The following is a 25436-nucleotide window of genomic DNA, read 5'->3' as shown; positions in this document are numbered from 1 at the left end:
CTAATCCCAGCCCTTCTGGAGATGTGGGCACTTGCGTGGCCAGAACATGCAGAGCCTCAGGCTGAGGAATTGAGCTGTATTCTCGAGGTCAGGGGTCAGCAAACTACAGCCCGTGGGTTAACTCAGCCTGCTGCCTGTTTTTGTAAATAAAGTTTTATTGAAATGCAGCCACACTCATTCATTTACACATGGTGTATGTCTGCTTTTATGCCATGGCAACAGAGCTGAGTGGCTGTGACAGAGACTGTATGGCCCATGAAGCCAAAAATATGTACTAGCCCTGGCTGGTGTGGCTCAGTGGACTGACTACTGGTCTGTGAACCAAGGGGCCGCTGGTTCGGTTCCCGGTCAGGGTTCATGCCTGGGTCGTGGGCCAGGTCCCTGGTTGGGGGCCCGCGAGAGGCAGCCTACTGATGTTTCTCTCTCACATCGATGTGTCTCTTCCTCTCTTTCTCCCTCCCTTCCCCTTTCTCTCAAAATAAATAGATAAAATCTAAAAAAAATTTTTTTTTTACTATCTGGCCTTTTGTAGAAAAAGTTTGCTGTCCTGGTTGGGTGGCTCATTTGGTTGGAGCATCATCCCTTACACCAAAAGTCTGAGGGTTTGATCCTCTGTTGGGGAACATGCAATAAGGCAACCAATCGATGTCACTCCCCCCACCCCACCCCTCTCTCTCTCATCAATAAGCAAGCATATACTTGGCTGAGAATTCAGAAGAAGAAGAAGAAGAAGAAGAAGAAGAAGAAGAAGAAGAAGAAGAAGAAGAAGAAGAAGAAGAAGAAGAAGAAGAAGAAGAAGAAGAAGAAAAAGTGTGATGGCCTCTGATCTAGGCAATGGGGACAAACAGATGTTCAAAGGCACTGAATACTGACGGCCTTCAGACCATCACTGCGTAGTGAACAGACTGAAAGCAGGAAAATGAGGGGGCCCAGGAAGAGATTCAGCAGCTCTGGCCAAAATAAGGGTCAAGATGGAGAGAGTGGCCCCAATGCTAGCTGTTCTTAGAAAGAAAAATAGACCAGACATGGTGAATTTGGGGCTGTGGGGGAGAAAAGGGAGAAGAGAGAGATGAGCCCTCCGTTCCTAGCCTGAAAGAAAGGGGAGGGGGCTGTCATGCTGTGAGCAAGCTGGAGAATCTGGGTGGAGGAGGGGATGAGGAGGGCAACCTTGGCCATGATGAGCAGAGCAATGCAGGTGGCCATCCTGGGAAAGGTGTCCAGGCAAGATGCTGGATGGTGAGAGGTCCAGGCCACTAACCTGAGAGATTGTCCTTGTGATGGAAATTGCATCCCCCATGCCTGCGTCCCCAATGCCTGCTGTGGCCCTTGCCTCTTTCTTCCTGTAGGACCTCACTCTGTGTGAAGAAACCAGAGAGCCATTCAGTCTGGCCAGCTCAGAGTGCAGGGAAGAGGCTGATGCCCCTCCTCTGTTCTCTCTTAGGGGGCTGGAGGGGTGACAGAGATGGTCCCGGGATGGAGAATGCAGGCTCCCCACTCCTAGAGCCAGAGGTTCGTGACACCCGCCCAGGAGCCAGGGACCTGCTTCCTGCCCTTGCTCCCGGATCTGGACCCAGATGTTGCTGCAGCTCTGGGTTCCAGGATTCCATGGCCTCCTGCCCTCACCAACCCTGGGCCCTCCTTCCCTCCCTGGGGTCCATGCTCACACGAGGAAGACGATGCAGGACAGGAAGAGCAAAGTGCTGACACCTGCTCCAAGGCTGGCTGCCAGCATCACTCCCGATAAAGGCAACATCTTTCCTGCAGGAAGATTGAGCTCCTCGTGACTCCCCTCTAACATAGTGTTTTCCCCTCCATGCCCCGAGGGACCCCAACTTCTGTTTTCTGGCCCTCTAGCCAGAAGCAAAATACAGGAACAAGGGAGGGGTGGAGACGAGGGTGGGGCAAGCAAAGCTACAAGACCTGGGTTGCAGCCTGTCTTTATTTCAATGTGCATATCGTGGTCACTGTGGAATTTATTTTGCATTCTTACTTAAAAGCAATACTGCATTATGGTAATATTTCTCTTGAGTGCTGTGGCCTCTTTGGCTTATGAGCACCTCACTTATCTGGTCCTCATCACTGCCTGAAAGCAAGGACCTTGTGTCCCAAGACACACCTGTCCAAGCCCCAGCCCCTCTCCCAAGACCCAGCTCCTTCCACTTGCTTCTCCTTCCCACCCGCGCCCCAACCCACAGATCAGGCCAGGCAGGAAGAGCACAGGGATATGGCGAGTCCCAGGGAAATTACAGGATTCACAGCCAGGCCAAGACCAGAGCTGGGCTCCCTTTGACATTCGGGGGCTACTGGGGGTCTGTGAGGGTCGAGCGGATGCTGTTTTCCCCTAGACACACCCCTCGGCCCCCAGTCCACTGAGCACTCACTCGGCAGAAGGAGGTTCAGGGAGACGTGCAGGGAGCCCTGAGGGTTCTGGCCTCGGCAGGTGAGTTTCCCTTCATCTCCAATGATTGCTGCAGGCAGCTCCAGGACCCCAGGCTGTGAGGAGTTAAGGGTCCGGCTCCCCTGGATCCAGATCAATGAGGCAGGAGGGTTGCTGTCAACCTCACAGACCAGGCGCAGGGACTGTCCCTCCAGGACAGGAAGGCGTGAACCGTTCTCCAGGACCCTCGGTGCTGTGGAAAAAGAGACAGAGGGTCAGAGTGACACAGAGACCAAGACAAAGTGGAGGAGACAGAAAGAGAGCGGGGAAGAGCTGCAGATACACAGCCACAGTCTGAGGACTCACATTCCCACCCCTCGCCGGCGGGAACGGAACCTGTCTGCCTCCCGTGCGGAACCGCTGGACCACTTCCCCACAGTTAGAAGGAACATAAAATGTCGCTGCATTTGGCCTCCGGGAGCGCATCCCACAGAGACTCCCATGGGCGCTAGGAGGGCAGACATGGGAGCACTTGGGGCAGCGTTTGGTTGGTAGAATAAGGGGAAGCCCAGTCGTGGGTGACGCGCACAACGCGACCCCTCCAAGCCGTGGCAGCTCCACAGTCCCAGGAGGAACAAGGACGTCAGTCCTACTGATGCTGAAGGACCTTCAGGTGAGCAAAACGAGGCTCACAGCAGCGTGGGGACATTGGTCACCTCCCCAGAGGGGATGGGGCATCAGAGGACAGACTTCAGGGTCTTTTCAATTGTTAGTCATGAGACCCTATTGTGTGAACAAAATACATGAATTAAACGATTGGAGGAAACGTAAAACGGGAGCCTGGAGACTCGTCAGGAGACGGCGGATCAGGGCCCCGAGAGGCAGCTCTGCGTGGGGACAGTGCCCTGTGCTCCTGGTGCCGCTGACAGGGGCTTGAGGCTCCTCGGGGACTGAGGGGCCCATGGGGACAGTGGCTCACAGTGGCCGCGGGGGAGGGGAAGTGGATGGACACGGGGTTCACCCCTGAGGGGGCGTCTGGTCACCTGGCGGAGTCCAGGGTGAGGTAGGAGCCAGACTGCCCTGATGAGGGACAGGCCCTGCAGCCCGACGGGCTCCTTCCTACCTGTGCCGTTTCCTTCGAAGACAGTTACGGTCAAGTTCTGTGGAGGGTCTGGGGCAGAAAGACATGGGGGACCAAAGTCAAGGGTGAGGGCTGGGTACACATCGGCTCTGTGTCCCAGGAGCTGCTTAAGTGGGGAAAGGGGGGAAGCAGGCATCCCCCTGACCCCACCCCAGACCAGATCAGGACCCAGCGCCCAGGGTCTGAGGCCTGACACCCCATCCTGCTGCCCTCAGGACCCCCAGCTGGGATCCCCACGTCCTGCTCCAGTTCTCACAGAGCACGTTGAGCTGGATGGTCCTCCTGATCTCTCCTACCACAGGCAGGGTCACCTGACAGGTGAGGTTGGTGCCGTGGTCCTGGGGCCGTGGGGTGAGGGTGAGCACGGAGGATAAACTGTGCGTCCTGAGGCCCAGGGAGGTGAGGGCAGCTGGCGTCCAGGAGAAGAGGGGGGGCGTGCCCCGCTCACAGGCCCAGGGCACAGAGCAGGTCACGTTTGTGGGGCGGCCGGACTCCAGGGTCCCCGGGATGAGGATGTCAGGTGTGTGGGTCAGGGCTGGTGAGGAGAAGGGGGACAGGGGATGAGAAGGGACGGTCTCAGCTGTGGCCCTGAGAGGAGCCTCAGACTTTGGTCCAGCTCCTCCCTCTGAGCCACAACATTCTGTACCCCCAGCCCCTTCCCAGGATGGGCCCATCCCAGCCCTGCCCCCGGGCCACTGTGACCTGCCCCTGTGGCCTCCCCTGGAGCCTGGTCCTTACCTGTCACCTGCACGGTAAGCTTCTTCCTTGTGAAAGAATATTTGACAGTAAGTCCTCTCTCCACCCGAAAAAAGTACAATCGCCCATCTGTCCTCCTGGCGTCTCTGATGTCCAGGGAGCAGTCGTAGTTCCGGGGGTCCCCAAGGAGGTGGAACCTGCCCCTGGTTTCCACCTGCACATTTCTGCTTCGGTTGTTTGTGGCCACTGGAGCATCCTGCAGTTCGTAGGCCCCTTCCCGGAACCAGTAGCCATAAGCTGGGGTAGAGTCGGTCCAGCCGTCCTGGGGGTAGTTCACAGTGCAGGGCACGGAGACGCACAGGCCCTCCTGCACCGTCACGGACTCCGGCACTTGCAGCTGGTATCCGTCATCCTGGGCCAGGGACCCTGCGGGGAACCAAGGTCAGCCACCGCCCGCACACCACACCCCCTTCCCCTCGGGCACTCACCTGCCCACAGCAGGGCCAGCAGCAGCCGCAGCATCTCTGGGGGGTTTCTGGGCTCCTGTGGGTGAACCCAGGAGGCAGGCTTGGCAGGGGACACAGGGGGACCTCAGAAGCTGAGGAGGAACAGGGGCCTCCCCGTCCACAGAGGAAGCTCGGGGCCGGAGCCCGTGCGCTCTCAGCACAGAGCAGGCAGACACCCCGCAGCCCAGGGGCCCTGCAGACCCGCCTCTGTAACCCTCCCTCAGCCCCCTGTCCCCACAGCGGCACCTGCAGCAGCCGCCGCCTCTCTGCGGTTGGCGGTGCCAGCGTCCCTCGGGGAGTGTCTGGCTCTCAGGCTCTGCCTCTCAAAAACTGGAACTAATATTGCAATTGCTACAGAGGCCACACAGGAAGGCGAGGTGTCGTCAGAACAGGGTCACCCAGCAGAGGAGAGGCTGCAGAGGGACGCTGTCAGGGCCCTTTGAGTTCAGCCCTCTGCGGCCCACGTCCACTCCTGAGTCCAGGGAGGGCGACCAACATGCCAATCACACCCCAAGAATAACCCACCTCTCGCTTCCCTCACGCCCTTCCCCAAGGAGGCCATTTATTTCCCGTATTGTTGACACTATGACAGATGCCCCCATTCCCCTCCTTTGCCATCTGCACCCAGACCCCACGCACCCTGGCCTTCACCACACTGCGGTCTGTGTCCATGGGTCATGCACATTGTTCCTCAGCCAACCTTAGTGCCTTCTTCTATCCAGTCTCCCTTCCCCCTCTCCCCTCTGAGATCTGTCCGTCTGTCCCATGTGTCCCTGCCTCTGTTTCTACTTTGTTCATCAGTAGATTTTCTACGTTAGATTCCATGTGTAAGTGAGATCATATGGTATTTGTTTGTCTCTGACCGGCTTATTTCACTCAGCACAATAACCTTCAGTCCACCCACGCTGTCGCAAAGGATAAGCGTTTCTTCCTTTTTAGAGCTGAGTGGCTCCCCGTTGTGTAAACGGACCCCAGCGTTGTTACCCACTCAGCTCCTGGTGGATCCTTGGGCTGATGCCATATCCCAGCTCCTGTAAATAATGCTGCTGTGAACTAGGGGTGCGTGTATTATATCTGATGGTGTTTCAGGATCCATAAGGCATATTCTCAGACGTGAGGTCGCTGGGTCATGAGGCTCTTCCACTTTCAATTGTCTGAGGTATCCCCATACTGTTCTCCACAATGGCTGCTCCAATCTGCAAAGACCCCACAGCGCACCAGGGTTCCTTTTCTCCCCATCCTCACCGGCACTTGTTGTTTGTTCACTTATTGATGGCGGCCATTCTGACAGGTGTGAGGTGATACCTCGCTGTGGTTTTAATTTGCATTGCTCTGATGATCAATGAGCATTGACCGTTTTCTCATATGTCTGTTGGCCAGGAAGCATATACCATATTCATGGATTGAAACTATTTACATTATTAAAGTGTCCATACTACCCTTAACAATCTACAGATTCAATATAATTCCTATTGAATACCAGGGCACCCTGGATTTTGTGGCTCAATGGATTGAACACTGGCCTGTGACCCAAAAGGTCATCGGTTTGATTCCCAGTCAGGGCACATGCCTGGGTTGCACGTCAGGTCCCCAGTTGGGGGCACATGAGAGGCAACCAGTTGATGTTTCTCTCCCCCTCATTTTTTCCGCTTCCCCTCACTCTAAGGTAAATAAATAAAATGTTTGAAAATAAGTAAATAAAATACCAGTGGCATATTTCACGTGTACAAAACAAATATTCCAAACATTTATATGGAACATTTAAAAAATCATCCCAAATGGCCTCAGCAATCTTGAGAAAGAGGGACAAGGTTGGAGGGATGGCAATACTGGATATCGAACTATAACTCAGAGCCATTGTATTGAAAACAGCCTGGCCTGGGCACAAGAACAGGCATCCAGGACAACAGAGGTCATTTTCTGCAAAGTCAAAATGGGTCTCTCTGGCCAGACCATCTGGTCACAGGTTGTAGGTGTGTGTGGAGGTCAGCCCAGCTAGCGCTGTGCCTCAGGAACATGGCATGCAGCCTGGGTTGAGGTGGGGGGTTCATTGAGGAGGCCAGTTATTTTTCCTCCCTCAACATCCACATGAGGAGAGTGTTCTTCCACTGGAGTGTTCTCCCACTCAGAAGGTCACACACCAGCCCTGGAAGCTGCCCCAGGAGTCCCTGTTAGGCGGGGACACAACAAGTGTTCTGGAATTGGGGCTTCCTGTGATGGGAGCTGTGATGTGGAATGCACAGGAGGATGGGGTGTCCCTCTCCCTTAGGTTGGAGGTGGAGGCTCAGCAGGGTTGGGCAGAGGGGACACTTGGGTGGAGGTTGGAATTTCTGTGTGTTAATGACACCAGAACATCCAGGGAAGACCCACTGGTCAGGCACGTGAGAAATGGAGGCTGTGATCCTCTGTACAGTGAGATTTTGTAGGAAAGAAAGCGCAGAATGGAAGGCCCACATTTCAAAACAGGCAAACACATCCCCTTCATCACAGCTGTCTTCAGCACCCTGGTATCTCAGGGGGCCACACTGGTCCTTGCTTTAGAGTATGGCAGGTCTTCCAGCCTGAGCAGGACCCATGGGGTGAGCATGCCAGCCTGATGTCATCCACGCTCGCGGACGGTGGGGACTTCCTGAGAGAGGAGACGTGCATCTAACGTCACAGACGGCTACTTTTTCACTGCGTGGCTGGGGTGCGGTACAAGAAAGTGGTGGGAACACACAGGACGCAGCGCCTCCTTAGACCCAAGTCAGTTTTCTTGAAACATTCTTGGGGGGAGAAACCTAAGACACATACAGAGAAATGCCCCCGCAGGAACAACTCAGGGAATCATCACAAAGTGAACACTCTAGAAGAAACAGAGATGTGTTTTCTTTCCCGGGACTGGCATGGCTCTGTGGGTTGGCCCTTGTCCCACAAAATGAAAAGTCATTGGTTCGCTGCCCAGTCAGGGCACATGCCTGAGTCACAGTTGGGTCCCAGTCGGGGAGCGTAACAGAGGCCACCAATCAGTGTTTCTGTCTCACATCCATGTTTCTCTCCCTCTCTTCCTCCCTCCCTTCCCTTCTCTAAAAACGTAAATAAATAAGTAAATTAATAAAGTTACGGGCACTGTAAAACTTCTCCTGGTCTCTTTTCTTTAAAACCACACTCCAATCTCCCCCCTCGAAGGACCCACTATCGTCACTTTAGAGGTAATTGGGCCCTGACTAGTGTGGCTCAGTGGATGGAGCACAGGCCTGTGAACCGGAAAGTCACCAGTTTGATTCCTAGTCAGGGCACATGCCTGGGTTTTGGGCCAGGTCCCCAGTTGGGGGTGGGGTGTAGGAGAGGCAACCAAAGATGTTTCTCTCGCACGTTGATGTCTCTCTCCCTCCCTTTCCCTCTGTCTAAAAAGAGGAGTAAATCAATAAAATCATTTTATAAAATGTTAAGTGTGTACTTGATGTCCTTTGTGTTTCATCATCTCAGCCTGCTACCTTTAATACCACGGCTTTGCTCATGTTTTCCTTAACACCCATAGATAGAAAAATTACAATGTGTTTTCCTCCATTCAAGTTCAGGAATCTGCCTATCCCATAATATGCCACTCTTGGAACCGTTAGGGACAACTGGGAGTGGGGTCAGGCCCGGGGTCGCTGCAGAGGGAGTCTGCCGGGTGTGAGCATACAGAGACACTCCCACGCCAGCACCGGTTCCTGCGTTGTCAGTATGTCTCGCACCTGCAGCCCCACGCCCCGCTGGGCCCCCTGTCCTGAGCACCTCACACTCTCCCTGCAGCACTGACGCGCAGCATCTCTGAGATCAGAGGGGCCGGTCCACACCCGTGTGCTGCTGGCTGTCCGCAACTTGCAGAACAACAGGAGAAGGAGGCAGAAGGAAACCACAGATAATCTAACTGCTCGCACAGGAGGAACTTGTAACCTGCAGACGCTCCGATCTGAGAAGCCTTCCAGCCCCACTTCTTCAATTTGCACAACCACCGAGGTCCAGAGTGCGCAAGGGGACTGCCTAAATCACAGGAGGGCCTGTCGCATGCACCCCTGGGCTCCCGGGCAGCCACTTCATCAGCGCTGGAAACAGGAAACTTGTGTTTCTGAGAAAGAAGTATGTCAACTCTTCCCACGAGGTGAACGAGGAAATTTGGTTCGGTCGTGCTGCGGCCGTGGACACAGGGTCCTCGGGCTTCCAGTGAAGGCGCGGGTAGGAGAGACCCCGTCCATGCCTTTGAGAAGAACCTCTGGTTGGGAGACGGGCGGGTGAGCTGGCAATTCCAGCTGCCTGGGACTGGGGGCTGTGACCGGGAGGCACGGGCTGGGGATGGGGTGCGCGGTGGGGGGTCTCCCCCATGGACCGGGAGGTGAGTTCTCAGGGAGAAGCAGGCCAGGCGGACACGGCGGGGACTCTCGGGCCGTCACAAGGAAGGTCAGTCCGGCAGGCGATGCAGGGAGTTCCCGGGCTCAGGTTCGGTTCCCAATCCCGCTCACTTTCCCACCGCGTTGGAGGTCCCCCGCCAGCGACCCAGGGAGGTGCTGCTTGTGACCCAACCCGGCGGCGGTCCCCCCACCACCCGTAGGGGGCGCTCCGTCCGCTCAGAACGTATCGAGGCTCCCGGGGATCCCGGCCCGGAGGGCGGCGCTGTCCGCGGTGCTGACTCGGAGCCCCGGGCGCGTGCGGGCTGAGCGCGTCCCACACTGAACACCCGCCTCCTAGGCCCGCGCACGGCTAACCTTCTGTCACCTGGACTGGGCCGTAACCGTTACCTGCGGGTGTGTCTCTGACGGCGTCCCCAGGTGAGATTAGAACTTTACACCTGTGGCCTCGGTGGGGCAGATTGCCTTTCCCCGTGTGGGTGGGCGCCATCCAATCCCCCGAGGGCCTGAACAGAAACAGGAGCAGAGCAGTACGTGTGCATAGTTTTCACGTGATTCTTTTTTCCCATTTTCATGTTCCACACAGGCCGAATGTCCAGACGTCTTATCTTCCCCTTCGTGCTTAGCCGGTGTTTGGGGAGTGGATGTTCTGATCAGCCAACTGCTCTGAGACCTACGTGTCTGAGGCTGGGCGGGGCCCCGGGGAGAGGCAGAGGCTGGAACTCAAATAGGGTTCAGCACTCACTTCCTGGGGTCCACAGCTCTACGCTGTCTTCCGAGACTCCAATATTTGCTAGGGTCTCCTCCAACAACCCAGAGATGTATCTTACAGTGGGGTTTGTGCTGGAATCTCAACTCCAGACAATAAATGAAAGATGATAAGCTCAGGAAACCCTCCATTACTGAACCGATGATTAATAAAGTTTCTTCTTGTGAAAGTCTTTCTTATTAATTTTATCCAGGTCTGTTCTATACCGTGAGTGGTACTAAGTGTCTATTGGGGAATCTCAGTAAAAATTACCAGGGTTTTCTCAGCCTAACATTTCTTTCCATATTCCTGCTTTTGGGAAAAAGGAAAATCTTCAGGATCAGGATATTTTCAGTGCCAAACTACAAACATTTCTTTTTATTTCAGTCCATGTAGCAGTGTATGGTATGATGTTTTACTTATCTCCTTGTGTGGACATTGTTGGTGAAAGTTGACTTCTTTTTTTTTTTTTTTTTAATTATCATGAGTTGGTCTAACATGTGATAAGTTATGGTCAGGAACTCATGTTTTCAAGGAATAAAGTACCTGCACACAACAAATACTCACCTTGACCAAGACCTGCATACAGTGCTTTACATGCGTCACAACATCTCTTTGAGATGGGGTTTAGTAGCCCCCACTCACAAAGCAGGAAACTGAGGTACAGAGAGGTGACATGACTGACTTTTCCGTTGTCACACTCTTAGTAGGGGAGAATTTAGGATTTAACCCTAGTTTCTCGAATTCTAAAGTTCCATTATTTCTCATAGCAAGAAATTTCCCTAAAATCACCTATAATCTATGAACTAGACAAGTATTTACTCCGTAAGAACCAGTGTTGGAAGTCTCAGAGCGTCCACGGGCTTCTGGACCAGGCTGGCATCTACCCACCAGTACTTGGTGCTGAGGCTCCATTGCTTGGCCTCCAAGAAGCCAGCTCCTAATGGCCGAGGAAATTCCAGTGGAGCTCTTGGATTTATTATGATTTGTTCAGGAAGGTTTGTGGGCAGCAACCTGACTCTGAGGGAATGAGGGCATCCCATGTATGACCTTGTCCTTCCTATTATATGAACTTAGGGATCCAGCTCCGCTGTGAGGTGACAGAGACCCCATTAAGTTCTAAAAGAAAAAATTTTTTCACACCTCTACTGTGTTCTTGGAAGGTATGTTGTTCAGAAAGATGGAATATTTGAGATACAAATGTAATGTTCCCTTTTTAGTCATTAGAAGTATCATAGGTGTTGGCTCTACCCACCTCAAAAGCCACAAAAAGAGCAAAGGTAGGTTCTGGAATGCCTCTTGTTCCTCACCTCAGTCTGATCTCTGGGAACCAGGCATTGAGTATCCAAAGCCTTGAGCTCCCCTCGGACTCCCGAGTGTGCTCAGCATCCAGGGAGTCCTGGCCCCACACATAGAAGACACTGAGCTGGATGGGTGTCTCTGACCATGTGAGCTCTGAAACACCGTAGGTCAAAGAGTTGACACCAAACTCCCATCCTGGTGGGCTGATGATATCAAAGTGAGGTGTCTGTGCAGATCCTTCATCTGCTACAATATAGTAAACTCCCACCTCCTTCCAGCCTTATTTTGAGCCAATTTCCCAGCGATTCAATGAAGGTGGCTCAGCATAAAGGGAATGCCTGTCTTCCCAAGACACATGATAGGCCTGACAGACTCCAGGAAACAGGACGGTGCTGTTCGTGGTGCTGAAATAGGTTTGTGTCCTGAGCTCAACATCGCCGAGCTCTGAAAGGGGCCTGACCACTCAAGCATAGTATCCCAGTCCTGGGGTTAGTGAAAAGCTATGCCCCGCCTAAGAGCAAAGGATGTGGGGACAAGTAGATTGTCTTATCAGTATGTTCCTGTTCCCTTATACTTCTCTCTGCTTCCTGCTTCACCCACAAGGATGCTTCCACATGTCTGGCTGTGCTGCCTGGGTGGGAAGAGGTGTCGGGGAAGAGATAAGACTTGCTGTGTGGCTTCACTGAGCTCACTTAAGGAAAAGTTTGCAGAGGAGACAGAACTGTGGAGAAATGGGTGACTGGGGGAATGATTGATATAGTTTAGTCAGAGACGTAGAAGGACCAGGGAGGGTAGGTTTTTGTAGGCAGGGCAAAGAGAGTGAAGGAAGTGGAGGGAGCCCAAAGGGGCTCTTTATATGTGACTGAGTAGGCCACAAGTGTCTCTGGGGAGGTGGTCTTAGAGAAAGGGAGTTGTTACACCAAGGAGCAGAGGGCTGAGGAGTGAGTGGGCTTCTCATGCTGTCTCTGGAACCCCGGACACCCACTCCCATTCTGGCCTCGAGAGAGTAAGGGGAAGCTCTGTGCACCCTGGTTTGGGATGAACTTCTTGGCAGTCACAAGAGACAGGCTGCCTCTGAGGACACGAATTGGCCAGGTGACAGGACTCTTCAGTGATGATCCCGTTGTACTTTCTTTCCCTTGAAGCATTTAATTGACTAACTTGCTTAGAGAACATATGACAAGGGACGCCCCCAAAACAAGAATTCATTTTTTAAAATTGTGTATTTATTCTTACATGTTTGACCTTCAGTCACCTTCAAAGTATGCTCCATTTGATGCAAGACACCTATCAAGACGGTTTCTCAGCTGCTCAAAACAGTTTTTGAATCTGTCAATTTTGATGCCTTTTGTGCTTCTGCTGCTTTTTGTTTCACCTCTTCCACATCAGCAACACGTTTCCCTCTGAGGACTGTTTTTATCAAGAAAAAAAGAAAAAGCTGCCAAGGTCAAAATCGGATAAATAGAGAGGTCATGGCACAGGGGTCATGCCATTTTTGGTTCAAAGATGCTGAACATTCACTGTGGTGTGGCCAGGTGTGCTCATAAATCACCTGTCATAAAATAGGCAGATTCATTGAGTCTTCAAAAACAATTCACTGAAGCTGAACGCTGCCTCTCACAACAACGCCAGCTGGCACACTGATACAGACGGGTCTTAGAACACCCACCTAGTGGGAGAAACCCATACTACAAGGGGCCCTCCATCCAGTGGACAACTCTGGGTTTCTTTGGGTCCCTTTCATAAGTTATATTAACGCTAAATAATCCTGTTCTTTAGGGAATCAGCAAGTCTGCTTTCTCACTATCAACAAGTCTTTGCTCAGACATCACAGTTCCTCCTCCCAGATGTCCCAACTTGTCTCCTTTATGACTTTACCTCACGTGACTCCACCATAAACACATATGACCACCCAGCATGTGATAATAATTTTATTTAATTATTTGCATTCTGTCCCTTTGACTTCAGACTAGCAACTTTTGGGTGACAGAGATTTTTGATGCTGGGTTCATGGGGCATCTTCAGGACCTACAAAATGCTGGCACAGGGTAGGTGTTCAGTCATACTTCCTAAAGAGTCTGTAATTAAATGACTACATATTGTTTCTGTCACAGCCATACAAGAATGAGACAAACACATCTCATTGACTGTTAACTGAGCCCAAAGGATGATCAGCACCTGGAGATGTAGGAACCAGATAGCAAGGGCATTTCAGCAGAAGGAACAGCTCGTGCAGAGCCTCAGAGACACAAAGGCCTGGCCCGTGTAGGTATAGAGATAGTGTGAGATTCAGAGATATGGTGGAATTTAGTGGACAGTCCAGCAGGGCATAGACCTTGCCAGGCACTCAAATCCAGCCTGTGGTGTTTGCACCCGGGTCTCTGGCCACAGAGGAAGGACATTGTTCTTCAAACTGTGAAGGAAGTGGATAACGTGTCTTAGGAAACACAATCTGGAGACAAAAGTTTGGTTGGTTCAGAGACCCAGGGAAGCCCTGAGGCCACACCCACCACCAGGATTATGATGGAGAAGAGATGGGCACCACCGTGAGCTGTGAATAGGAAGAAGGATGGAAGTCCTGGACTGGGGAGAGGGAGAGAGGGCAAATTGCAGAAATGTACCCCAGACCTGGCCATAAAGAAGGGGACCACCCATGAGTTCACTATGGCTTGGACCTTGCAAGGAAGTGGTTGTGGTAAGGAAAATGGCAGCTCAAGTATAACCATGCTGAGCAGAGCAATCCCAGAGACACTCCTGGAGGAGGTGTCAGTGGGGTATTGCTTGGTGAGACACCTGCATTGCTCACCTGAGAGATTAAGTCGAGACAGTGTTTGCATCTGCCACTCCACTTGTGGGCTCTGGCCTTTTGCTCTGGTGCAATATGACTCTGAGAGGTGAGAGTATGGTCTTTCAGTCCGGTTGGTTCAGGGTGGAGTGGGAGGCAGACACAACCCCCTATTCCCTGGCAAGTAACTGGAAGGGAAAGTGAAGTCGGAGAGGGGGTCCGGCCCCACTGGAACACTGCAGACACCTTCTAGCTGGGACACCGAGGATGACTGTCCATGTGGGGTCCTCTACCACCACCCTTTTAACTCCTGCAGGCCCTACTCCTGACTTGTCTGGATCCCCAGCCCAGGTTCTGGACCCAGCCACATGCCTGCTGCCCACCCTTCACCTCCCTTTTCCCTGGGGCAGGGCTCACAGGAGGATGATGAGGCAAAGCAGGAGGAGCAGGGTCTTGAGAGCTGCTACCCCGATGACCACTGGCACAAATACCTCCAGCCCAGGCTCTGATGTTCCTGCAGGAAAGTGGGACAAGAAGGGAGTCACCTGCTGAACCACAACCGTGTGTCCTTCCTGTCCCATTAGGACCCTGGAGGTCGTCCCCCAGGCCTTCCTGCACCACTGGATTTGGACCACCTCTGCCCTCACCCCTGACCCCGCCCTGACCCCCAGCAGTGACACAGAACATAAAATGCCTACTTTGGAATTCATCAAAATGAAACATTCCATTTATTAACACTATGGAGAAAGTGAAAAGCCAACCCATTTAATAGGAAAAAATATTTGCTAATCGTAGACCTGATAAGTGTGAGTACCCAGCACGTAGAAAGAACTCTTACATCTCAACAGCAAAAGTCAAATAAAGGGTGAAGGCCTTGAATAAAATGTTCTTCGATGATGTCATACAAATGGACAATAAATTCACAAGGAAACAAACAGCAGCATTATTATCACAGAAACGCACAGCAAAGCCACAGTGGAATAGCCCCTCACTCCCACTAGGACGCTGTGATTCCTTGTCAGGGAAATAACAATGTTGTTAGTTGTGTAGGGAAGTTGGAAGCCTTATACTTTCCTGGTGGGAATGTGAAATGGGGTTGCCACTGTGGGACACCGTCTGGAATATTCTCAAAGAGGTACACATACACACTACCATTGGACTAAGCAATCCCACTCCCAGGTAACATCCAAGAAAAGAGAAAATATGTTCGAACAAAAAAAGTTAACCAATGTTCAGGCAGCATTAAAACAGCCAAAGAGTAGAAACACCCAACATGCATCAGCTGATCAATAGATTAACTGAATATAATATACCCATATATTGGAACGGTATTCACACTTCTGCATTCATTTTAATTGAAAAGAAATCCTGCATTGTGGTGACATTTTTCTTGACTGCTGTGGTTTCCTTGGCTTATGAGGGTCTCACTTACCTGGCCCTCATCGTGGCCTGAAAGCAAGGACCTTGTGTCCCATGACACACCTGTCCAAGCCCCAGCCCCTCTCCCAAGACGAAGCTCCTTCCACTTGCATCTCCCTCCGACCCCCGCCCCAGCCCACAGAGCAGGCCAGGCAGGAAGAGCACAGGGATATGGCGAGTCCCAGGGAAATTACAGGCTTCATAGCCAAGCCGAGACCAGAGCTGGGCTCCCTTTGACATTCAGGGCTCCTGGGGGTCTGTGAGGGTGGAGCGGATGCTGTTTTCCCCTAGCCACACCCCTCGGCCCCCAGTCCACTGAGCACTCACTCGGCAGAAGGAGGTTCAGGGAGACGTGCAGGGAGCCCTGAGTGTTCTGGCCTCGGCAGGTGAGTTTCCCTTCATCCCCAATGATTGCTGCAGGCAGCTCCAGGACCCCAGGCTGCGAGGAGTTAATGGTCCGGCTCCCCTGGGTCCAGATCAGCGAGGCAGGGGGGTTGCTGTCAACCTCACAGACCAGATATAGGGACTGTCCCTCCAGGACAGGAAGGCGTGAACCGTTCTCCAGGACCCTCGGTGCTGCGGAAAAAGAGACAGAGGGTTAGAGTGACACAGAGACCAAGACACAGCGGAGGAGACAGAAAGAGAGAGGGGAAGAGCTGCAGACACACAGCCACAGACTGAGAACCCACATTCCCACCCCTCGCCGGCGGGAACGGAACCTGTCTGCCTCCCGTGCGGAACCGCTGGACCACTTCCCCGCAGTTAGAAGGAACAAAAATGTCGCTGCATTTGGCCTCCAGGAGCACATCCCACAGAGACCCCCACGGGCGCTGGGAGGGCAGACACGGGAGCACTCGGGGCAGCGTTTGGTTGGTAGAATAAGGGGAAGCCCAGTCGTGGGTGACGCGCACAACCCGACCCCTCCAAGCCATGGCAGCTGTCACAGTCCCCGGGAGGAACAAGGACATCAGTCCTACTGATGTTGAAGGACCCTCAGGTGAGCAAACCCAGGCTCACAGCAGCGTGGGGACACTGGTCACCTCTCCAGAGGGGATGGGGCATCAGAGGACAGACTTCAGGGTCTTTTCAATTGTTGGTCATGGGACTCTATTCTGTGACCAAAATACATGAATTAAACGATTGGAGGAAACGTAACACAGGAGCCTGGAGACTCGTCAGGAGATGGCGGGTCAGGGTCCCGAGAGGCAGCTCTGCGTGGGGACAGTGCCCTGTGCTCCTGGTGCCGCTCACAGGGGCTGGAGGCTCCTCGGGGACTGAGGGACCCATGGGCACAGCTGCTCACAGTGGCCGCGGGGGAGGGGGAAGTGGATGGACACGGGGTTCACCCCTGAGGGGGCGTCTGGTCACCTGGCGGAGTCCAGGGTGAGGTAGGAGCCAGACTGCCCTGATGAGGGACAGGCCCTGCAGCCCGACGGGCTCCTTCCTACCTGTGCCGTTTCCTTCGAAGACAGTTACGGTCAAGTTCTGTGGAGGGTCTGGGGCAGAAAGACATGGGGGACCAAAGTCAAGGGTGAGGGCTGGGTACACATCGGCTCTGTGTCCCGGGAGCTGCTTAAGTGGGGAAAGGGGGGAAGCAGGCATCTCCCTGACCCCACCCCAGACCAGATCAGGACCCAGCGCCCAGAGTCTGAGGCCCTGACACCCCATCCACTTCCCTCAGGACCCCCAGCCAGTATCCCCTGTGTCCTGCTCCAGTTCTCACAGAGCACATTGAGCTGGATGGTCCTTATCTTGGTCACTCCTACACCAGGCAGGGTCACCTGACAGGTGAGGTTGGTGCCGTGGTCCTGGGGCCGTGGGGTGAGGGTGAGCACGGAGGATAAATGGTGCGTCCTGGGGCCCAGGGAGGTGAGGGCAGCTGGCGTCCAGGAGAAGAGGGGGGGCGTGCCCCGCTCACAGGCCCAGGGCACAGAGCAGGTCACGTTTGTGGGTCTGCCGGGCTCCAGGGTCCCCGGGATGAGGATGTCAGGTGTGTGGGTCAGGCCTGGTGAGGAGAAGGGGGACAGGGGATGCCGAGGGAGGGTCTCAGCTGTGGCCCTGAGAGAAGCCTCAGGCTTTGGTCCAGTTCCTCCTTCTGAGCCCCAACATGCTATAACCCCAGCCCCTTCCCAGGATGGGCCCATCTCAGTCCTGCCCCGGGCCACTGTGACCTGCCCCTGTGGCCTGCCCTGGAGCCTGGTCCTTACCTGTCACATGCACAGTAAGCTTATTCTTTGTGAAAGAATATTTGACAGTAAGTCCTCTCTCCAGCCGAAAATTGTACGATCCCTCATCTGTCCTCCTGGCGTCTGTGATGTCCAGGGAGCAGTTGTAGTTCCGGGGGTCCCCAAGGAGGTGGAACCTGCCCCTGGTCCTGCTCTCCACCTCACGATCAAGGTCGTTTGTGGCCACTGGAGCATCCTGCTGTATGTTGGCCCCATCCCGGAACCAGTAGCCATAAGCTGGGGTAGAGTCGGTCCAGCCGACCTGGGGGTAGGACACAGTGCAGGGCACGGAGACGCACAGGCCCTCCTGCACCGTCACGGACTCCGGCACTTGCAGCTGGAATTCGTCATACTGGGCCAGGGACCCTGCGGGGAACCAGGTTCAGCCACAGCCCCCACACTACACCCCCTCCCCTCGGGCACTCACCTGCCCACAGCAGGGCCAGCAGCAGCCGCAGCATCTCTGGGGGGTTTCTGGGCTCCTGTGGGTGAACCCAGGAGGCAGGCTTGGGAGGGGACACAGGGGGACCTCAGAAGCTGAGGAGGAACAGGGGACCTCCCCGTCCACAGAGGAGGAAGCTCGGAGCCGGAGCCCGTGCGCTCTCAGCACAGAGCAGGCAGACACCCCGCAGCCCAGGGGCCCAGCAGACCCGCCTCTGTAACCCTCCCTCAGCCCCCTGTCCCCACAGCGGCACCTGCAGCAGCCGCCGCCTCTCTGCGGTTGGCGGTGCCAGGGTCCCTCGGGGAGCGTCTGGCTCTCAGGCTCTGCCTCTCAAAAACTGGAACTAATATTGCAATTGCTACAGAGGCCACACAGGAAGGCGAGGTGTCATCAGAACAGGGTCACCCAGCAGAGGAGAGGCTGCAGAGGGACGCTGTCAGGGCCCTTTGAGTTCAGCCCTCTGCGGCCCACGTCCACTCCTGAGTCCAGGGAGGGCGACCAACATGCCAATCACACCCCAAGAATAACCCACCTCTCGCTTCCCTCACGCCCTTCCCCAAGGAGGCCATTTCTTTCCCGTATTGTTGACACTATGACAGATGCCCCCATTCCCCTCCTTTGCCATCTGCACCCAGACCCCACCCACCCTGGCCTTCACCACACTGTGGTCTCTGCCCATGGGTCATGCACATTGTTCCTCAGCCAACCTTAGTACCTTGTTTTTTCCCCTCCCCCTCTCCCCGCTGAGATCTGTCCGTCTGTCCCATGTGTCCCTGCCTCTGTTTCTACTTTGCTCATCAGAAGATTTTCTATGTTAGATTCCATGTGTAAGTGAGATCATATGGTATTTGTTTGTCTCTGACCTGCTTATTTCACTCAGCACAATAACCTTCAGTCTACCCACGCTGTCGCAAAGGATAAGCGTTTCTTCCTTTTTAGAGCTGAGTGGCTCCCCGTTGTGTAAACGGACCCCAGCGTTGTTACCCACTCAGCTCCTGGTGGACCCTTGGGGTGATGCCATATCCCGGCTCCTGTAAATAATGCTGCTGTGAACTAGGGGTGCGTGTATTATATCTGATGGTGTTTCAGGATCCATAGGCATATTCTCAGACATGAGGTCGCTGGGTCATGAGGCTCTTCCACTTTTAATTGTCTGAGGTATCCCCATACTGTTCTCCATAGTGGCTGCTCCAATCTGCAAAGCCCCCACAGTGCACTAGGGTTCCCTTTTCTCCCCATCCTCACCAGCACTTGTTTGTTCACTTATCGATGGCGGCCATTCTGACAGGTGTGAGGTGATACCTCGCTGTGGTTTTAATTTGCATTGCTCTGATGATCAATGACCATTGACCATTTTCTCATATGTCTGTTGGCCAGGAAGCATATACCATATTCATGGATTGAAAGTATTTACATTATTAAAGTGTCCATACTACCCTTAACAATCTACAGATTCAATATAATTCCTATTGAATACCAGGGCACCCTGGATTTTGTGGCTCAATGGATTGAACACTGGCCTGTGACCCAAAAGGTCGTCGGTTTGATTCCCAGTCAGGGCACATGCCTGGGTTGAACGTCAGGTCCCCAGTTGGGGGCACATGAGAGGCAACCGGTTGATGTTTCTCTCCCCCTCATTTTTTTCCCCTTCCCCTCGCTCTAAGGTAAATAAATAAAATGTTTGAAAATAAGTAAATAAAATACCAGTGGCATATTTCACATGTACAAAACAAATATTCCAAACATTTATATGGAACATTTAAAAAATCATCCCAAATGACCTCAGCAATCTTGAGAAAGAGGGACAAGGTTGGAGGGATCTCAATACTGGATATCGAACTATAACTCAGAGCCATTGTATTGAAAACAGCCTGGCCTGGGCACAAGAACAGGCATCCAGGACAACAGAGGTCATTTTCTGCAAAGTCAAAATGGGTCTCTCTGGCCAGACCATCTAGTCACAGGTTGTAGGTGTGTGTGGAGGTCAGCCCAGCTAGCGCTGTGCCTCAGGAACATGGCATGTAGCCTGGGTTGAGGTGGGGGGTTCATTGAGGAGGCCAGTTATTTTTCCTCCCTCAACATCCACATGAGGAGAGTGTTCTTCCACTGGAGTGTGTTCTCCCACTCACAAGGTCACACACCAGCCCTGGAAGCTGCCCCAGGAGTCCCTGTTAGGCGGGGACACAACAAGTGTTCTGGAATTGGGGCTTCCTGTGATGGGAGCTGTGATGTGGAATGCACAGGAGGATGGGGTGTCCCTCTCCCTTAGGTTGGAGGTGGAGGCTCAGCAGGGTTGGGCAGAGGGGACACTTGGGTGGAGGTTGGAATTTCTGTGTGTTAATGACACCAGAACATCAAGGGGAGACCCACTTGTCAGGCATGTGAGAACTGGAGGCTGTGATCCTCTGTACAGTGAGATTTTGTAGGAAAGAAAGCGCAGAATGGAAGGCCCACATTTCAAAACAGGCAAACACATCCCCTTCATCACAGCTGTCTTCAGCACCCCGGTATCTCACGGGGCCACACTGGTCCTTGCTTTAGAGCGTGGCAGGTCTTCCAGCCTGGGCAGGACCCACAGGGTGAGCATGCCAGCCGGATGTCATCCACGCTCGCGGACGGTGGGGACTTCCTGAGAGAGGAGACATACACCTAACGTCACAGATGGCTACTTTTTCACTGCGTGGCTGGGGTGCGGTACAAGAAAGTTGTGGGAACACACAGGACGCAGCGCCTCCTTAGACCCAAGTCAGTTTTCTTGAAACATTCTTGGGGGGAGAAACCTAAGACACATACAGAGAAATGCCCCCACAGGAACAACTCAGGGAATCATCACAAAGTGAACACTCTTGAAGAAACAGAGATGTGTTTTCTTTCCCGGGACTGGCATGGCTCTGTGGGTTGACCCTCGTCCCACAAAATGAAAATTCATTGGTTGGGTGCCCGGTCAGGGCACATGCCTGAGTCACAGTTCAGTCCCAGTCGGGGAGCGTAACAGAGGCCACCAATCAGTGTTCCTGTCTCACATCCATGTTTCTCTCCCTCTCTTCCTCCCTCCCTTCCCTTCTCTAAAAACGTAAATAAAGAAGTAAATTAACAAAGTTACGGGCACTCCTGAACTTCTCCTGGTCCCCCTTCTTTAAAACTACACTCCAATCTCCCCCCTCGAAGGACCCACTATCGTCAATTTAGAGGTAATTGGGCCCTGACTAGTGTGGCTCAGTGGATGGAGCACAGGCCTGTGAACCGGAAAGTCACCAGTTTGATTCCTAGTCAGGGCACATGCCTGGGTTGTGGGCCAGGTCCCCAGTTGGGGGTGGGGTGTAGGAGAGGCAACCAAAGATGTTTCTCCCGCACGTTGATGTCTCTCTCCCTCTCTGTCTCCCTCCCTTTCCCTCTCTCTAAAAAGAGGAGTAAATCAATAAAATCATTTTGTAAAAAGTTAACTGTGTACTTGATGTCCTTTGTGTTTCATCATCTCAGCCTGCTACCTTTAATACCACGGCTTTGCTCATGTTTTCCTTAACACCCATATATAAAAAAATTACAATGTGTTTTCCTCCATTCAATTTCAGGAATCTGCCTATCCCATAATAAGCCCCTCCTGGAACCGTTAGGGACAACTGGGAGTGGGGTCAGGCCTGGGGTCGCTGCAGAGGGAGGCTGCGGGGTGTGAGCATGCAGAGACACTCCCACGCCAGCACCGGTTACTGCATTGTCAGTATGTATGGCACCTGCAGCCCCACGCCCCGCTGGGCCCCCTGTCCTGAACACCTCACACTCCCTGCAGGACTGACGCGCAGCGACTGTGAGGTCAGAGGGCCCGGTCCACACCCGTGTGCTGCTGGCTGTCCGCAACTTGCAGAACAATGGGAGAAGGAGGCAGAAGGAAACCACAGATAATCTAACTGCTCGCACAGGAGGAACTTGTAACCTGCAGGCGCTCCGATCTGAGAAGCCTTCCAGCCCCACTTCTTCAATTTGCACAACCACCGAGGTCCAGAGTGCGCAAGGGGACTGCCTAAATCACAGGAGGGCCTGTCGCATGCACCCCTGGGCTCCCGGGCAGCCACTTCATCAGCGCTGGAAACAGGAAACTTGTGTTTCTGAGAAAGAAGTATGTCAACCTTCCCACGAGGTGAACGAGGAAATTTGGTTCGGTCGTGCTGCGGCCGTGGACACAGGGTCCTCGGGCTTCCCGTGAAGGCGCGGATAGGAGAGACCTCGTCCTTGCCTTTGAGAAGAACCTCTGGTTGGGGGACGGGCGGGTGAGCTGACAATTCCAGCTGCCTGGGACTGGGGGCTGTGACCGGGAGGCACGGGCTGTGGATGGGGTGCGGGGTGGGGGGTCTCCCCCATGGACCGGGAGGTGAGTTCTCAGGGAGAAGCAGGCCAGGCGGACACGGCGGGGACTCTCGGGCCGTCACAAGGAAGGTCAGTCGGGCAGGCGATGCTGGGAGTTCCCGGGGTCAGGTTCGGTTCCCAATCCTGCTCGCTTTCCCACCGCGTTGGAGGTCCCCCACCAGCGACCCAGGGAGGTGCTGCTTGCGACCCAAGCCGCCTCTGCCCCGGCGGCGGTCCCCCCACCACCCGTAGGGGGCGCTCCGTCCTCTCAGAACGTATCGAGGCTCCGGGGATCCCGGCCCGGAGGGCGGCGCTGTCCGCGGTGCTGACTCGGAGCCCCGGGCGCGTGCGGGCTGAGCGCGTCCCACACTGAACACCCGCCTCCTCGGCCCGCGCACGGCTAACCTTCTGTCACCTGGACTGGGCCGTAACCGTTACCTGCGGGTGTGTCTCTGACGGCGTTCCCAGGTGAGATTAGAACTTTACACCTGTGGCCTCGGTGGGGCAGATTGCCTTTCCCCGTGTGGGTGGGCGCCATCCAATCCCCCGAGGGCCTGAACAGAACCAGGAGCAGAGCAGTACGTGTGCATAGTTTTCACGTGATTCTTTTTTCCCATTTTCATGTTCCACACAGGCCGAATGTCCAGACGTTTTATCTTCCCCTTCGTGCTGAGCCGGTGTTTGGGGAGTGGATGTTCTGATCAGCCAACTGCTCTGAGACCTACGTGTCTGAGGCTGGGTGGGCCCCGGGGAGAGGCAGAGGCTGGAACTCAAATAGGGTTCAGCACTCACTTCCTGGGGTCCACAGCTCTACGCTGTCTTCTGAGACTCCGATATTTGCTAGGGTCTCCTCCAACAACCCAGAGATGTATCTTACAGTGGGGTTTGTGCTGGAGTCTCAACTCCAGACAACAAATGAAAGATGATAAGCTCAGGAAACCCTCCATTACTGAACCGATGATTAATAAAGTTTCTTCTTGTGAAAGTCTTTCTTATTAATTTTATCCAGGTCTGTTCTATACCGTGAGTGGTACTAAGTGTCTATTGGGGAATCTCAGTAAAAATTACCAGGGTTTTCTCAGCCTAACATTTCTTTCCATATTCCTGCTTTTGGGAAAAAGGAAAATCTTCAGGATCAGGATATTTTCAGTGCCAAACTACAAACATTTCTTTTTATTTCAGTCCATGTAGCAGTGTATGGTATGATGTTTTACTTATCTCCTGGTGTGGACATTGTTGGTGAAAGTTGACCTCTTTTTTTTTTTTTGAATTATCATGAGTTCGTCTAACATGTGATAAGTTATGGTCAGGAACTCACGTTTTCAAGGGATAAGGTACCTGCACACAACAAAGACTCACCTTGACCAAGACCTGCATACAGTGCTTTACATGCGTCACAACATCTGTTTGAGATGGGGTTTAGTAGCCCCCACTCACAAAGCAGGAAACTGAGGTACAGAGAGGTGACATGACTGACTTTTCCGTTGTCACACTCTTAGTAGGGGAGAATTTAGGATTTAACCCTAGTTTCTCCAATTCTAAAGTTCCATTATTTCTCATAGCAAGAAATTTCCCTAAAATCACCTATAATCTATTAACTAGACAAGTATTTACTTTGTTAGGAAACCTGAACCCAAGCCGTATCGACTCCGTCTTTCCCTTGGACCCTTCAGCTGCGAAGAGAGGGGGGGTCTGCTGCATGGGCAACAGCAGACCCTCCATATCACCCTGCCCAGGCTCTGTAGCTTCAGCGTCATCGCATGATGTCGATTCAACACGGGAGGAGACAGATACCGTGTCACTCCCGAGTCGGACTGCACAGCCATTCTCGGCGGTGCAGATAGACTCTTAAGAAGCTACACCATCGTCTCTCGAGACGGACGGCTGCCGACGACGACGACGATTTACTTTGTAAGAACCAGTGTTGGAGGTCTCAGAGCGTCCACGGGCTTCTGGACCAGGCTGGCATCTACCCACCAGTACTTGGTGCTGAGGCTCCATTGCTTGGCCTCCAAGAAGCCAGCTCCTAATAGTTGAGGAAATTCCAGTGGAGCTCTTGGATTCATTATGATTTGTTCAGGAAGGTTTGTGGGCAGAAACCTGACTCTGAGGGAATGAGGGCATCCCATGTATGACCTTGTCCTTCCTGTTATATGAACTTAGGGATCCAGCTCCGCTGTGAGGTGACAGAGACCCCATTAAGTTCTAAAAGAAAATATTTTTTTCGCACCTCTACTGTGTTCTTGGAAGGTATGTTGTTCAGGGAGATGGAATATTTGAGATACAAATGTAATGTTCCCTTTTTAGTCATTAGAGGTATCATAGGTGTTGGTTCTACCCACATCAAAAGTCACAAAAAGAGCAAAGGTAGGTTCTGGAATGACTCTTGTTCCTCACCTCAGTCTGATCTCTGGGAACCAGGCATTGAGTATCCGAAGCCTTGAGCTCCCCTCGGACTCCCGAGTGTGCTCAGCGTCCAGGGAGTCCTGGCCCCACACCCATAGAAGACACTGAGCTGGATGGGTGTCTGTGACCATGTGAGCTCTGAAACACCACAGGTCAATGAGTTGGCACCAAACTCCCATCCTGGTGGGCTGATGATATCAAAGTGAGGTGTCTGTGCAGATCCTTCATCTGCTACAATATAGTAAACTCCCACCTTCTTCCAGCCTTATCTTGAACCAATTTCCCAGCGATTCAATGAAGGTGGCTCAGCATAAAGGGAATGCCTGTCTTCCCAGGACACATGATAGGCCTGACAGACTCCAGGAAACAGGACGGTGCTGTTCGTGGTGCTGAAATTCACCCGTGTCCTGAGCTCAACATTGCCCAGCTCTGAAAGGGGCCTGACCTCTCAAGCATAGTATCCCAGTCCTGGGATTAGTGAAAAGCTATGCCCCGCCTAAGAGAAAAGGACGTGGGGACAAGTAGATTGTCTTATCAGTACGTTCCTGTTCCCTTATACTTCTCTCTGCTTCCTGCTTCATCCACAAGGATGCTTCCACATGTCTGGCTGTGCTGCCTGGGTGGGAAGAGGTGTCGGGGAAGAGATAAGAGTTGCTGTGTGGTTTCACTGAGCTCACT

The 25436-nt window shown here is 53.3% G+C and overlaps 1 protein-coding gene across 1 annotated transcript; it reads right to left on the bottom strand.

Annotated features, from left to right (window-relative positions):
- Window positions 1-1660: 1660 nt before the first annotated feature.
- On the bottom strand, window positions 1661-18203 carry LOC149995181 (sialic acid-binding Ig-like lectin 12). Its single transcript, XM_090259140.1, has 7 exons — window positions 17997-18203; window positions 17552-17935; window positions 4257-4640; window positions 3775-4053; window positions 3501-3548; window positions 2352-2630; window positions 1661-1758 (listed from the first exon to the last, which is right to left on the bottom strand). The coding sequence occupies exons 1-7, from the start codon at window positions 18028-18030 to the stop codon at window positions 1661-1663; spliced, it is 1506 nt and encodes a 501-aa protein (XP_090115266.1). The 5' UTR covers window positions 18031-18203.
- Between the last annotated feature and the right edge of the window lie 7233 nt (window positions 18204-25436).

The sequence above is a fragment of the Furipterus horrens genome, unplaced genomic scaffold, assembly GCF_987537825.1.
Source record: "Furipterus horrens unplaced genomic scaffold, mFurHor1.1.pri manual_scaffold_13, whole genome shotgun sequence".
NCBI classification, from domain to species: Eukaryota; Metazoa; Chordata; class Mammalia; order Chiroptera; family Furipteridae; genus Furipterus; species Furipterus horrens.
The sequence above is the reverse complement of the archived record's forward strand: the minus strand, read 5'-3'. Positions and strand labels throughout refer to the sequence as shown.

Coding starts and splice junctions, on each gene's coding strand:
- LOC149995181 (XM_090259140.1), bottom strand. CDS start 18,030: ATGCTGCGGCTGCTGCTGGCCCTGCTGTGGGCAG. Junction 17,936..17,996: donor GCTGGCCCTGCTGTGGGCAG/GTGAGTGCCCGA, acceptor GGTTCCCCGCAG/GGTCCCTGGCCCAGTATGAC. Junction 4,641..17,551: donor GCTTACTGTGCATGTGACAG/GTAAGGACCAGG, acceptor GGTTCCCCGCAG/GGTCCCTGGCCCAGGATGAC.